Here is a 16,595-nt window from a genome sequence, read left to right as displayed (position 1 = left end):
AATTTTTTAAGAATAATTGTATTTCCAAAATGATATTTAAATTGATATTAAATTTTAAAAGTTTAAAGTGTCATATTAAATACATTTTAATTCACAACTGCTAAATTTGTTCAATTAAATTCAATCTGTAATATCGATTAACCATGTAACGTGATGAAAGCAAAACTTGTATTTCACGAGTGTGATCGAACTGATGGAAAAAGTAATCTTGTTCTTCTAGCTCATTGATTATTGCCTTGCTTGTTCATCGCGAAGAAAGCGGTGGATTCGCATCTATAAGACTCGAAGTAAAATAAACTTTGCACGTGAACGATGAAACGCGGATGGCTTTTTCGCGCGGCGCGCCGAAGAAGAAGACACACTTGATCTTTTTCTTTCGTCTGTTTCTCATTTTCCAGGACTTGAAGTTGAAGTTCAGCAAACCCCATCCCTCGTTACCTTTTTCGATTTGTCTTCCAGGTAAAAGCCGAAAGAGCTGGCGGAAAACGAGTTCCTTTGAAATGATATATTCCTAAAGTAAATTCATTCATCTGTGCGTAAAAGGCAACCTCTGCAATTGGCCGCCTCCATTGCGAGCAATTTTCCATGAAGGACCTCGACGCGGACTTGGCTCCTTCTTGCATTGCATCTGCACTTAAAACGAAAAGCAGCGAGCGCAATTCTTCTTTCAGTGTATCTTTATTTCTCTTTCCGATCCATGCGACTGAAAAGATTTCGTAGCAATTTCTTATAGCTACAAAATCTCGTAGCAGATTCTTATATTCTTATCAAGAATTCGACACAGTTTCAAGAAAAAATAAAAATAGATAAAAAAAAAGAAAGTATTTATTCCTCTTAATATTCAAGTTATAATAAATATCTTAAAAAGTATTAAAATGTGCTTTATTATATTATTTATTATAAATAATCCAGTACTTAAAGTATATATTTTGAAACCATTAATTATACTTAAATTTCTTTTCTCCGAATTCTTTAAAAAGTAGTTATTCAATCATTTTATATTTAAAAATATTGCGTTTTTTAACATCTTCATAAATAAATATGTATCTGCTTTAAATATTTTTGAGATTTATAAGATTCATAATCTCAGAAGCAGTTTTTGTAATAAAATAATTAAAATATTTATATTAAATTTCCCATAAAATTTATAACTTGTAATATTATAGTATTATGTCGTACGCCATAAGGAAAATTAAATAAAATCAAATCCTATACTAGAAGGAGAAAGGTGTCAAGTGTGTACATGTTTCACCAAACCAGTCTTGTATCGGCAATGGAAGGGTAAAAACTGGAAGAAAGGTTTCATCAATCCTATAAAAGACTGTCGATCTCGATCACTTACACTTGGAGTCATTACGTTCGATCTTTAACATTACAATAAAATTTGTACAAGTATCGCGAGTTAACACATGTTAACAATTCATTAATTTTAAGAACTTGGTGAATAATAATTTGCAATAAGACGACAAACGTGAACAATTATTCATGACGTACCAAATGCGAATCCTGGTGAGCCTCTTGTAATCATCGTAATCTCGAACAATATTTCTGAACGTGTCTTTGTTTGTCTTCAGGTTGTCGTCACGGCGATGACAGTAATATCTGTGGGGGCATACGAAATTAGAAGAGACATCGTTTTCTCCAATGCGAACGTCGCGTCTCATCGCAAATCTCGTTCACAGAATCTCTTTCCGGATCAACCGTTTATCGACAAGACGGTCAGTCTGCAAACTCCAACTGCAGTGATAGGTCAAGCTACCGGTCAGCAAACCCTTGGCGACGTGTCCTGGAAGGACCAGATCGTCCATCCAGCCGGCTTTCCGATTTTTCATCATCAACCGATCAAACAAAATTCCTTTACTCCAACATCGTTTAGAGATAAACCGTTTCTCAAAGACGCAGTACTAAAGAACGGAGAATTGCGTGGAGAACGGTCGGTCCTCAGAGACAATCCTTTCGAAGAACAATCTCTTACGCCGGAGGAAATCATCGAGGGACGAACGTACGGGAGCCAAGCACCGCTCAACGGACAGTTGTTTACGACTGAGATGCCATTTAAAAACTTATTCCGCGGACAATCATCCCCGGTTGAACAAGCCTCGTTTCAGAAACAAGCGACTCTCCACGAATCCCCGTCCATCTCCAACTCGATCAAATTCTATCGAGATGATTACATTAAACCGATCGACTTGTACGAGCGATATAAAGATATACCGACCTCGCTTGAAAACGGGAAATCCTGGCCACATACAAAATACGGTGAGTTTACAGATGCTACATTGCAATTTCGAGGGCATATCATAGGAATTTTTTTGTTTAACGTCACATCGGAGAGAGAATAAATTTTTTTCTGATAACGGACACAGTTCAATTTCTTTTTTCTCCCGAACTTTCTATTCGGTTTTTTTTTTAACTTGCGCAAATTGTTTCGTGGGCAATCCGATATTAAATTTTTTCCTACTAAAACAATTTGTTAATTGAGGCGTTAGACAAACTCGTCCCCTCGGAATTTTAACTTGATTGCATCGCGTTAATTATTGCGGAATAATTTCCAATTATCAAGTTAAATCTGATACTTGCGTATAACATCCACCCTCGAGGGGTCAAAAATAATGTATTATTCCTATGGGACAACTTTGTTTTCCTTCACTCGTTCCAGGATGGCACCGTGTCGCTTTGATGGTGCCTTAAAAACTTTTCTGCGGTGCATTTTATCCTGCGCTTATAATATTTCTAGTCGCAGATCACGCGCCTAGATTATCCTCGATGCCGATGGTTCCGTCTTCCGAATACCTCCTGCCATTAAGTATGACACCGTCGTCAATGTATAGACATAATCCTGCTATGACTTCTGGTATGGGCGAAACTAATTCCTCAGCTTCCAAGATGGTACTCGGCCCGATGATGACATCGACTAGCAACTGTAATACGGTAAGCCAGTTGATATTTTGCTTTTACACAAAGAAATATTATATAATCAAAATTTAATCCTGTCCGTTGTGAATCTGATACAGCCGAAGGCGGAAACCTATTTCGCGGAAATTTTGACATATCCATTTTGCAGTGAATAATTGCAATTGTAAATGAAAACCGTCACGATTCTGTCAACCTTATCAAATTTTGTGTTACGGGTATCTACTTGCAACTAGAACAGGGAGTGCGCGTAAAATGGATAGAATTTAAAAATATAATTTGATGCTTCAAATTATGAAAGTTTATAATTACTTCACTCTGACTATGTTATTATTTTTACATCCTCCTTATTATTAAATCCGTTAAAATTAAATTAATAATATTTTTGTTAATACCCAGTAAACATTAAAATCACTGTTATCATGTTATCACAATAAATTCTTTATATAATATTCTTTATATAATATTAATACAAATTTCTTTATATAATATAATTTAAGAAGTTTAAAAATACATATGCAATCAACATTTCTATATATTTCTATATTTCTTAGTTACTAAGTTACTGAATAAGACATAAGACTAACAAACTTTTTTATAGTTTTATATTAATAATGGTAATGCGTAATTCTAGCATGCTATTGGATACTGGAGATCTGAAAATGCAAGATAAACAAAAGTGAAAGCACTGAAGAAATATATCGAGTACGCAGCGCTAATAAATGTTTGTATTGCTTTTAGCCGGTTGACAGCTCGCAAACCGCCGTTCCATCAATCTCAGTTAGCGCAAACCAATCCTCGATTGTAGGTCACATCTTAACGAGTTTAACAACCAAGCCCAGTTCGCCTGTCATGGCAACGTCAATAGCGCCGTCCGCCGGAAAGTACGTAATGGCTGACCGGAGCTTTATTATCCGCTCGGTTGGTTACAGCATTGTAACTATGTAGTAAACTAAACTTGTAAAGTTACTCAATTGCCGAATGAGAACAGTTCGAGTACCATTATGTTCTAAAACAATCGCGTCGTGTCATTGCAAATGGCTTTTCGCAAAATTAATGTAATTATGATTATCCGAAGTGAGTAATTTCAGATGTACTTATTTAGCATAATTGATTTCACTTCTTTTGTAACAATTTAGCACTACCTCAATGTAAAATTATATACTTGAAATAATAATAAGGAAATAACATCTGCAAATAGCTTAATGTAAGCTCGTTATTTTTTATTAACTTATCTTATTTCTATTAATATTAATTATTCTATAATTGTAGAATTTATGATGCAAAATTGAGAATCTTAGAAAACTAATCGCATCAATTAATAAATGATAGGAAATAATAGGAGAATTACTACATTTATATAAATTCTGTTTCTCTGATTCAGCACCCACGAACCAATTTATTTCCACGCTACTAAACATGGAGCTGTCACCTCTTTGCTTCCCACCCTGAGCAAATTGAATAACGGCATGCACAGCCATGTGCTTTCACGCACGCCGAAGAGCAGTGCCAAGATCAACGAGCATGACTTTAAATTCTTAACGCTGGAAGCACCGAAGAGCGCTGAAATCCAAAGCTCCATGTTGAATTACATTCTCCCCGAAGAGCACAAGAGCGAACTGAAGGGTATTCAAAACTCCTTTCCGGACTACGCGGTGCCCGTGAAACTCAAACACGACTGGCCTTTGCAACAATTCTCAGAACCAGAAACATCGTCCGGCTACATTCCGCTGTCTCTGGCCAGAAAGACGAAATTCGTTTTGCCGACTGTTCCTCTCTCGTCCATTTCTTGGCCGATAGAAATTGAAAACGATGTTTCCGAAATTCTACCATTAAAATCCATAATGCCCGACGCGGCGGCAAGGAACAAGTTGTCGCCAGGTATGACATGGTTACATCTTATCATAATTATTAAAGTAATAGTCTAAGTAAGTTAAAGTTTGATTTTTCCTTCATAAGGTTTCTAAATACAAAGTGACGGTAGCAAAGGACTAAATATCTAATTGTATTATCGCAACTGTTGCATTCCGCTAATTAATTTTATAAATTTATGAAGTGAAATCATCTTGTAAATTCTTCAATTTTGCCTAAGACCTTTCTCTACATTTAAATATCGATACAAAGAAGTTTTAACGCGAGTACGATATTTTATTACAGACGTTGACTTACCTGTGGATTTCACGGCAAGCATACCAAACAGTCTGAGTACAAGTACACCCAATGGTATATCTGGAAGCATAACTGATGGCATATCAACGGGCATACCTGGTAGCATGACGGCGGACATACCTGCGAGCATGCCAACTTTGAACCTCGGGCAAAGTTTACATCACGTGGCACAATTACGACAAACTCAAGAGGCAAGAGATCCATGGTATCCCACAGGTATCTTAGCTCTATACGCCAAGCAAGTTTTACATCTTCGGTTTCGACCGTAACATGCATTTCATGTAACACCTGGAATTTCTCTGAAAATACAGAAATCCATCGAGAGTGCTCCGGAATTTAATAGAATAGCGGAGTGATATAACGAGTTTCAGTTTCGGCAAAAATTTATCTGTAAAATACTTTAGATTTTGATACGACAACTATTAGATAGGAAATTTTGCGCGATATTGACGTACGCGAGCTGAAGTGAAACTCTGTGCAACACAACAGCATTGGTGTTTGTATAATCGATAAAAAAATATTTTACATCGAAGTGAAAGAAGAATCTTCTAGGAATCTTCATATACATTAACTTGTAAACGTTTTTTACAAAAATAACTCATATTTTTTAAAAAGAAAAAGAAAATATAGCCTATTAGAACTGCCAGTTTTGGGGTTCAATTTCTCAAATGTTCATTCTTGATTATATTGCGAAAATATTGATCATTACAAAATATGAAAATATTATAAAAACTGTATACTATTTGATAGAATACATCATCTAGTTTATTATTGTTTTCAAAATTTTTTTTTAGTTCTTGTTTAAGAAATACCATCCAAAAACGATTTGATATGTTAATATTGGTGATCATCTTCCACTGTTTGAAATAAATAATCATTTTAATTTTTCGACAACTTATTGCTACAAAATTTTAGGACATTTAAATATACATGTATCTTTTTACCTTTTTCTGCCTGCAATTCTTCAACAAGAATCTTCCAGCAATTCGACCTTCTGATTTAAGGGCTCATTTATTCAACAACTCTTTCGCGCGCAATTGGTAGGCATAATACAATTAACGTACTTTACAGGATTACAGCTGCAACTGGGAGGTTTCGGCGGAATAAATTACACCTTACATACGGGTAATCCCACTACGAGACCGATGGAGCCTGGGATCGCGAAAGCGGGTTTAACTTTGGCGAAATTACCGCAACCGCGCGCTCCCGCATTTGCAAAGGTGAATTCTCAAGGCGCGATTGTGAGTTTTGTGGTGCGCGGTGTTTACCCCGCTCGAGAGCTTTTTTTAAATGCTCCCGATATTACTTTGGTCGTTTTTATTAGCTTCGTGCTTGCTAGTTACGAGCAGCCCACTCTTCGTTACTTTTTTTCCCTTTCCGTCTTCTATATACATATATTATCGTCATCTGCGTGCCAAGTTTCCTTTTCTTTATTACTTCATGACTTTTTTCCATCATGTTTCACTTCGCGCCAATAGCGCCTTCGCATCGAGATTCGAGCATCGTGCATTTTCACGAGTAAATCAAGCAAATTGCAGTTTTTATCGGACATATTTTTCGCGTTATTCGGAATAAAGCGGCCATACCTCTCGGAACGCAGGCGAAAGGCGAATAAAAGAAGGAAATTACCGCGCCGCTTTGGAGTTTGTCATTAAATTTAGTGCATTCATATTTCCGCACTTTGTTGTGTAGCCGCGAACTCGCTAAATTTATTATTCCATTTAATTGACTGAATAATTCAATCCCCGGGAACATAAACGTCATTCGTGTTTGAATGACTATTGCATGATTGTCAGATATAATCACTTTTTTATAATGTATTTCCTTGGAGAACAATACAAATGAGATTTTGATAATATCGCACATTGAAATAATCTATCTAATTTTCTCAAATTATTAGATATTATATACTAGATAAATAATGTTTGAGTTAAAATATTTAAAATTCATAAACTTAAGAATATGACATATTTTACAATATTCTAATTATAAAGATTAATATATTCGGCAAATATACATAACTTTATTTAACAAAAACTTGTATTTAAATTTATCATTGCATTCCGTATTTAGCATTACTAAATAAATGAAAAGCTAAAACGATATAAAAAGAATAATACATAAAAAAATTTACATTAGATTCTAACCAAATACAATAAATTTTAAAAAAGCATTATAATTCTTATATAAATTTATTTTATTTGTAATATTTCTAGTTTTATTATTAATTTTTATATACGCGCACACATTAAATATGAACATCTAATTCCGAATTCTATGAATGGACCATTCACGACCAAATATATTAGATATATTTCAAAGTGGAAATTTCAATACTCTCTATTCTATATATAGTAGATTCCTAATTATCATTTGGAAGTACGTCTATTTGCTCCGGCAAATGCCATCGAACGTTGGAAGTTCGCTGGTAGAAGCTTATGAATATGGAACGCGTATTCACGAGATATTAATTAGTAAACCAATTTTGTTAATCATACACGTTCGTGCCTGACAATTCTGTTGGTCTATTGGCATACGTAAACTTCGACCATTTTGGTGAAAACCAATTTGTCGCACTGTTATATTAAAACGAATTTTATTTTACACAAATTCCCTGCCGCATATATTAAATTGTTCGTCCGTACGAAAGCTTCCGAGCCTTTCTCTTTTCTTTCTATTTTTATTAATCTGTCAATCATCATTTTACGAACGGAAAAGCAATAGAAAGTGGCAATATAATATCGGCAAATACATAAGTGTCATTTTACATGACAATTTGTATTATAAAATATTTTAACTCTTTATAAAGCTTCCTAAAACGTTGAAATACTGCGAAATGTGATGAAACAATTACGTAACGACGAGATAATTTGTAACAACAGAAACATCAAATTTCGCGACTGTAGCACTATAAAATTATTAGCTAAAGGCGTTTATTTAAATAACGTTGCACTTGCTCATCAGTAGTATTACTCTTGCAAAAAGACGACCGCCCTGTATTTCTTCGGTGCCGAGCGTTAAAATGTGTATTCCCTAAGAATGAAAGTTTCCCACTTTGCGCAAAAGCGCAAATAAAATGTTCCGCTGTACTCTCCGTTCGCGGCGCAATGTTGCTCGTAAATCCTTCAAAAATTTAACACGAGATACGGCCGTGTGGCCATTCCGCGTGCCGAGTGCCGCAGGTGCCGGGCTCTCTTTTCATCGTGGCCGCGTAGAAGGGACGAAGGTAGGCAAAGAGAAATGAGGCATCTCTCGTCCGTAGTCACCTGGGTTTCTTATTTACATTAATTACACCCGAGGAAGTTTCTATCTCGGCCGAGAGGACGGGAGGAGGCGCATAGCCGCGGACCACCACGTTGCCTTGTTTTGTAGCGGCGGCAATTATTTTCGCAGTCGGTAAATATGATTAATCGCGAGGGATTAAAGATGAAACGAGTCCCGACGCCGCCGGCTAAACAAATTGTGCTCGTTGAAATATCGAGCGGCGCGTGCTCACGTTTGGTGTTTATCTTTACAGAGCTTCCTCCGAGGAAGTGTATAAAGAGAATTTAATTAAATTAATTGAAATTGCGTGAAATAGGATATACACGCATGAATTCCAACCCGTAGGTTTAAAACGACAAACATTTGTGGGTCGCGTACGGATTGAATTACACAACATTAAATGCAATTCTATCAAAATTTAGAAAATAGAGTATCCGTTAAATTTCATCAAGATTTAATTAAATTTAACTGCAGAAATTGTATTTATTCAAAATTTAATAAAATTTAAACATAGATTTAAAACACAAATTAAAATAAAAAATGATAAACGACAATGTGGTAAATGACGTGACAATTAGAAAATACGCCACAAAATTTTGCTTAATTCACCTCGTAACTTTCTGTCGTATAAAAAAATTGCAAACATTTAATATACTTCTCCAGGTTTTCAAATAACAGATTTTTTCAATTAATTTAATGAGAATTATTGTTTCAATTATTTAAAAAGATTATGATTACTTAAATATCACACCGTAAAAGATTGATATAACTAACATTATTTAATATATTATAATTAATCTTTCTAAGATAACATATCATTTCAGATTGGAGCTGGATACCGTCCTTAATAGGAATTTAGAACCACTATTCCAAACTACTTGTGTAATGTATACATTAGATTCAATATATTATATACACAATTTAATTGCTATAATTAGAAAAAATTTCAAGAGCATTCCTACAAAAGTAGCTTTCTATTATTGTTCAATAATATTTATAAATAGTTTTAAATTTTATTTAGTACTATCGAGTGTATAAGCCTTTTGTTAAAGCTATTTTAATATTTTAATATATTATATTTGATATATTATATCAATAATTTAATCAATAAATTAATATATTTAATATATTATAAACATATCAATAAAATTTATTATTTTCCAAAATCATTGCATTAATTTATTTCCGTAATCAATAATATTTAGAAAATGACTATTCCATATTAATTCCAGATTAATTCCTTATCCTTTCTCTTTCATTGTTACACACATTACGTTCTTGTTATAATTTTATAATGTTTCGAAATGTTATAAAGTTGATTATAATAATTCATTTTGGATTTGCAGTAGCGCTAATATTTCCCAGTTTATCATAACAAATAATAAATAAAGACAAGTTAAACTGTTTTACACGTTATATACAAGTTTTATTCACAAAGCAAATAGTTTGTGCATGGAAAAATTAGTTCAGATCTGTCTCTTCACGTACACGAGACAATAACGCTTTCCATACCACTTGCCATTCGTTTACGTATCAGCTTTCATTTTGCTATTTATCTGTCTATTTTCGTTCGGCTATTCTTTCTTTTGTTCGTCACACAGCCAAGTATCCCGATGCTCGCACGATCGAAATCCCGGGATACCTTTTATTCCTCAAACGTCCGTAAAAGTTGGCACCAAACGATTGCGCTGCAGATTGAATTTCGTTGGCGGCCGTGGTAGTTGGTCGCGACCATTGTCACTGCAGATTGCATCGAACCGAATCAATGTAGTCACACGTATTGGTGGACTCTACGAGTTGCAGTAGCTTGAAAAAAAAGTTGTCACATCTAGTGGCGAAAATGATCTGATTGGAATAAAGAATCGACTCAAACGAGAATACATGTAAAAAATAGACCAGACGTACAACTGACAATAAATTTTCACTATTTATACTAAATTCGTTCAGAAATATTTTTAATCATTAAGATTGGGACTACTCTTTGAAATATTTAAATTGCTAATTGTGCTTTTCGTTAGCTTTTTATTTATATTCTTGCAGAGACACATCAATTCCTCATAAAAGTAATATAAATTCTAAGCTATATTGTCCTTTCATAGATATATTTAATACTCCGACTTTCAAATAAATAATTAAAAATATATTATAAGCTTCTATACTTCATTATTTATATTTATATTAAATCTTCAACAAACTGCAAGTTTTGCTATGTAACGAGGGATATTTATATCCTGTTGTCACGTTGCATTTCAAGTTCATCTTCACTCGAATTGTCAAGCAATTATGCAGGATAATTGTGTGCCCCGTGTGTATCATCACTGTTTTACGATTCGCAATTTAACATGAATAAATGCACCTGAATAATCCGCCACTTCCATTTTTTTTTTTTTTTTGTTACAACGCGAGGCGACTGACTAGGAGTCAGCTGTAAGTTTCACACTTAATTACGCGCTGGTGAGAATAATATAGGTTTATCTCGTTTTCCATCCTAGAATTTCTTCGCGCCGTAGAGTGAATAATCCCGCCGTCGGCTTACGTTAGATTACTTCATTCGTGCATTTTATAGAGATAGCATGAGCGATTTAATTGCAAATTGGATCCGCCCGGGTGCTCTATCGTTATTTTTCATTATTTTAACCGTAATTGAAACTGTTGCGATTACGAAGTCCTTTTATCATGCGCATTTCCCAGTACAGGACACCGGACTCATTTTGATACACGCGCCGTGTCGAAACTCATTAGCGACGTTATTTTACGCGGTATTCATTAATAAACGGGATACGTTGCAGAAACGATATCCCCACATTACACGCACATTTATTTACTACTTTGAGGATTTAACCGAATCAGTCATATTGATTAATATCACAAATACGCTTAATCATACGCGTTCGTCCACCGTCGCCCTCCTTAAAATGTAAAAAAAATTACACAAGATCACTCTTAATTTATACTATAATTTATTACTTTTAACAAGTGTCCTGTTCTCTGTGTGTGTATGTATGTTCATGTCACGTGTGAACATGTGTCCTCGCGTATTTTTTCGCGCTCTCTTAAGTATGTATAGGTATTGCCTTCAGTATATACATACAGCATTTCTTAATTCATTTTTTTAGTTGTCATATTTCTCGCGCGGCTTAAATCTCAGCAAATTAAAGGTTCTTTCCTTAAACCTATGCCCTGTATAGACCATTGGTGATAATAAATAAGAAATCCATAGGAAAACACAGCATCCGATCTCACGCATCGGCGTAACACGCGCGTACGTTACGTCGTATATATAACATACTATGTATAATATATATATATAATATATATATATATATATATATATATATATCTTATTTTTTAACACGTTATATCGTTCCAACACTTCCATCCTCGAAAGACAACGTGCCGACGTGATCGCTTCGCGGAGAGCTTCCGTGATTCTCATTCAATTGGGAATCGTCAGAATCTCCGTCTCGCACTTCGCTTCCACACGCATACAAACGTGCACGCAAACAAACGCAGGCATGCTTCCTCAATTAGACATATATTTACACAGATATACAGTTGCTACGTTGACTTGTTCTCGCAAATTGTGACATCGTCTTCACGCGCGTGTCGTATATCGTTATGTGTGTGTATCGATACATATCATATACATGTGTCGCGTATCATATGTACAGGGGGGGGGGAAAGTATCAGGTTAGAAAAATACAGCCATTTTACTCAGGAATTATAAGAAACTTTCTAACATCTTTCGAAGTGTCACGCTATAACAGAAGACTAGGCTTACCTCTCTCTTTTTCCCTATCTCTCCTCTCTATTTCTCTCTCTCTCTCTCTCTCTCTCTCTCTCTCTCTCTCTCTCTCTCTCTCTCTCTCTCTCTCTCTCTCACTCTCACTCTTTCTCTCTTCGCACAAATATATTTTTGGCTATTCTTCGTCTGGAAGCGGGTTTCATGCTTGCATATTCTTTTAGATCGTCAGACAGGAACCAATATTCTTCGCCATGCATTTAGCACTGAGCATAGCCACTTGATACGCGTCTTCGATCTATTAATTAATTGGCCTCTGAGGGTGAGACTTCGGGATCAGACAGCCACTTAGCACAAGTGCTAAACGCGATGCCAAACGGGGAATGAGAATGTGGTTCTCTCGAGATCGGTTGTGGAAACGCATCAAGGACACGCGGAGGGATTCAAGCTGGAATATCCGCCATATACCTGTATATCCTCCGCGCTTCGTCAGCGACACGGAAAGCAAAGCGTGCGAACTTCGCTAATTAAGAAGCGATCGACTTCGTCCGGAAGTCTCTTTACCCTTTACAACGACGTTAAGTGGCACATGGCGCGATCTACGAAGGTGAAGACGGGGCGCGTGGTTCCCGCGAGGGATAAGTTGAAAGATGATCGGTTGACAAGCGAGAGAGAGAGAGAGAGAGAGAGAGAGAGAGAGAGAGAGAGAGAGAGAGTCGTCAAACTTCTCAGTAGAGTTATGAAAAGGACTTAAAACTTCACAGCCGGCTTGCGCGGATTCATTGTGGCCAGAGCGACTAAGTAGGTTTTATACCTTTCGGAGGTTTACATAAATTAAAAGATTTATCCCCGAATTGAAAGCCGCAGCTTTAACTCCAGGCATATATCTCTCTCTCTCTCTCTCTCTCTCTCTCTCTCTCTCTCTCTCTTCGCTTCCGGCGTCAAATCGCATTTCATTCCGCGACGGAGGCGATCTCATGTTTCTTCCCTTCTCCTCCCTCCCCTCCCTTGAGAAACTTTAAACGTTAGCGTAACGCGGATATTGTCTTGCGCACTGCCAAAATGCCGTTACCTTGTCCCGCGGAGAGAAGGAAGTTAAAAGTAGTCGACGAAACTCGCGACAGCAGAATTCTAAGAAGCGGAATTCATGAGACTGCAGGAGGTTCCATTCGCGCGACAGTCTTCGTATTCGCAACATTATTTCGCAGGAAGACTTTACAAATTTATTAATATCCATTAGCATCTATCCTTATAGTTGCGTTTTACTTTAAATGGGACAGATACACGCAACCGATTGTACAAGGTAGTGGTACAGGGAGATCGTCATTGTTAGCGGGCTAAAAGGATAACCGTGTCGCATGATTCCGGACTCGCGAAACTCATTTGACACGATGACCCGAAGAATTGAACTAACGGAGCGATTTCTCACTTTTGCACAAAAGAGCCACGCAAAAAACTCGCCGATCGCGACGAATCTGTCGTTCGATTCTGCGGCTGGACGTTTGTCAAACTCGAGCACACGTGTCATTTATCGCAAGTGACCGCACACTCGTTCGGATTTTACGCGGCGTACATGAAACTGCGTAGGGGAACTGCGTTTTACCTAAATCAACGACCGATTGGATCATCGTCGTAAACCGCGCCACGTGGCTAACACGAAGCTGTACGTAACGATAGGACTGACGGCACCGTGTTCGTGTAGAACTCGTAGAGTACATATTTACAAATATACATCGCAGGCTTAAAGCTACGTGATACAGCATTCGAAAAACCTAGTAGAAAGCTTTGATTGTAGACGTTATTGCAACAGCACGGACGCACATAGTGCACATCAAAACGAACGATATATCATGAATTATTCGCAACGTTCTGGATCGTGCAAAAACTTGCATCTGGGCTGATTTAAAATGCGTTACTATATCTCAAATATTTAACGTTCCAAAAATATCCAAAAATAAAAGTGATACGCCAAGTAAAAAAATTGCACGGTCTTGTTAAATTTTCAAGAGCAAAAGGGTGTAAATAAAATCTATTTTCAAAAAGTAAAATTATCCTACAAAGATTCTTCTTCCGAACATGCTAAGTTTCTTAAGTCTTAACATTTTCAACGTAAAATTACAAATGCCGATTGGTGAGACAAAAATTGCTTACCGTACACGTAAAAACAAGAGCGAAATTATCGTTTTCAACATACGGTCACAAATATAATTGCTCGCGCACGAGGATATGGAAAATTATTTTTTTATGCAAATTCATCACTCATGCTAACTACAACTGACACATCATCAAATAGACGGATAGAGACCGGGAGAGACCGGGAGAGACGGGGAGAGACGGGGAGAGACCGGGAAAAACGGGGAGAGACCGGGAGAGGCGGTAGAGACGGGGAGAGACCGGGAGAGACGGGGAGTTATAACTTTAAATGTCATAACTTTTTTAAGGAAAAAATCAAAAGTAAAAATCCTTGCCAAATTTCTATCAAGAGCATGTTTTTAATTTAGAGCATAAAATTAACTTTCAATATTTTGTGCATCCATACAATTAGTTTCATGACTGTATTTTGTTTACTTAATATTATTCCTCCACATTTATATCTTTTACTAACGTTTTTAGACTTAAATAAAAACAAATAAAAACACAGATAAGGTAGAATCGGCGCTTTGTCATAATTTTATTTAAATACATCTTTTAATTTATTTTGTTGAAAACAATAAATTTTTTTCAATTTGAACACAAATCAGCTTTTGATAAAAATATTTCGCTGGCAAGAATTTTCAATCTTCTAATCAAATTTTCCCTAAAAAATTATCATATTTGAAGTTGTAGCATAAAATAAACTCCCAATATCTTGTGTCTGAACAATTTCATGACTGTAGATCTCGAAATTTCGGGATCGACAGCGGCAATTTTGTTTGCAGTAGTTGCAATCAAAAACTTACATTGACGTCGTCTAAGAAAAGCGTTAAATTTTTTATCAAAAAACTTATTTCCGAAGTAATGTAAACGAAAACATGCTTGACGTAAAATTTCCAGATAAAGGAAAATGACGCTCGAAATTGATGCAATAAACACAATCACGTTCGGTTGATTAATCTTATGCACTTGGCATCGAGACGCTATCGCACCTCTTCATGATGTAATAATTCAATAATTTTATATTAACTTAATTCTAAAACACTGTCAGATTTAATTACTTTTTACTTGAGCTTTCTTCCTCTCTCTCTCTCTCTCTCTCTCTCTCTCTCTCTCTCTCTCTCTCTCTACGCAAGCTACTAATTTATTTGTTTGTTTGTTTGCTTTAATAACTGTTTGCTTTAATTTACTATAAACAAAGCGTTTTTAACGTCATGCAAATGATTAACTACATATATTCTGTCGAACACTAATCACTTCGCTCATATTCGAAACCTGAGGAAATCACCGAATTTTCGGTATAAACTTGATTTGAGATGCTCACATTACGTCAATCAAATATTAGTTGAAACATAAATTTCGCGATTGCGAGGAAAGTCGTGAAACTCTGCACAGGTTAATCAAACACAGGACACGGATCGTATATATACTTTGCATTCCCGCGCATTTCTCTTGCGCCGTAATAAGACCCGATGTAAAGATATGTTTGTCTTTTTCTTCCAAAACTGACAAGTTTAATTTCTGACATAGTAAAAGTACGGATATAATTTACACTAAATCTGAACAACTTCCATTTCTGTTAAATATATAAACGTTTCGAGAGATTTATTTTAACTCTTGTCGTTCTATGTATAATAGATTCCCATAAACATTGAAGACAAATAAAATGTAAAAATTACTTACCAAAGTAATTCTTTCGCATCAAAATGCCTGTTTATTGTGTTATAAATCTTTAAGTTCCAAGCTGTTAAATATTATTGGGATTTCGGTATTCATACATGTCCATAAATCACGACATTGAGTTGAGTGTATTTCTGAAATATAAAACGTTTACATATTTTCATTAAGAAACGCGATGACGTCTCGTGCCATTATCGTAAAAAAAAAAGCTGTCCTCTCCGCTGCGAGATTGTTAACAGACACTACATTGTTAAATGATACTAAGCAAGAAAAGTAAATTAAGTACTTTAGAGAAACTTTCATTCTTCTTCTTTTTCTTCCAAGCTGTCGCAGAATTCTGTTGAGCGATACTCCACGGTTGGCTTTGAAGAAAATATAGCAGTCGTTGATTCGCATCGTCTTACAGCTCAATTACAGAAAAAGTCTTGAGGTGTGTACATACAGCCGCCGCTGATCATTTCAAGAAATGAGAAAAAGAATAATTCGGTCGATTGGTTGATTCGTAGGCAGCTATCGCGCCCCATATATGATATGTTTAAAAATTCGGTCACGGCGAGTTACACGCTTGACCACGAAACAGAGGACGTGAGAGATCATCGGAACTTAGGACACGTACGTACACAGCATCGCGAGATGCTCGGCAGAATTTCCGTCTAAACAGAAATCTTCCGGACGTAACGCGAAACTTGATAAC

The 16,595-nt window shown here is 36.0% G+C and overlaps 1 protein-coding gene and 1 long non-coding RNA gene across 3 annotated transcripts; one reads left to right on the top strand and one right to left on the bottom strand.

Moving 5' to 3' along the window:
- The first annotated feature begins 1,562 nt into the window (after positions 1-1,562).
- On the top strand, positions 1,563-16,109 carry LOC105840065. 2 transcript variants are annotated; one of them, XM_036289524.1, is made up of 7 exons: positions 1,569-2,259; positions 2,738-2,931; positions 3,655-3,797; positions 4,298-4,794; positions 5,071-5,298; positions 6,154-6,302; positions 9,171-16,109. In XM_036289524.1, the coding sequence occupies exons 1-7, from the start codon at positions 1,590-1,592 to the stop codon at positions 9,192-9,194; spliced, it is 1,905 nt and encodes a 634-aa protein (XP_036145417.1). In that variant the 5' UTR covers positions 1,569-1,589; the 3' UTR covers positions 9,195-16,109. The 2 variants fall into 2 exon arrangements, with proteins under 2 accessions (XP_036145418.1, XP_036145417.1); XM_036289525.1 differs by lacking the exon at positions 9,171-16,109 and having other exon boundaries at positions 1,563-2,259; positions 5,071-6,289.
- Positions 2,402-5,305, bottom strand: LOC118646498. The gene is made up of 3 exons (XR_004964063.1): positions 5,203-5,305; positions 5,083-5,142; positions 2,402-2,921 (listed from the first exon to the last, which is right to left on the bottom strand). It is a non-coding gene; the product is annotated as an uncharacterized LOC118646498 (long non-coding RNA).
- Positions 16,110-16,595: the final 486 nt, after the last annotated feature.

Source organism: Monomorium pharaonis, chromosome 7 (assembly GCF_013373865.1).
Source record: "Monomorium pharaonis isolate MP-MQ-018 chromosome 7, ASM1337386v2, whole genome shotgun sequence".
Classification (NCBI taxonomy): domain Eukaryota; kingdom Metazoa; phylum Arthropoda; class Insecta; order Hymenoptera; family Formicidae; genus Monomorium; species Monomorium pharaonis.
The sequence above is the reverse complement of the archived record's forward strand: the minus strand, read 5'-3'. Positions and strand labels throughout refer to the sequence as shown.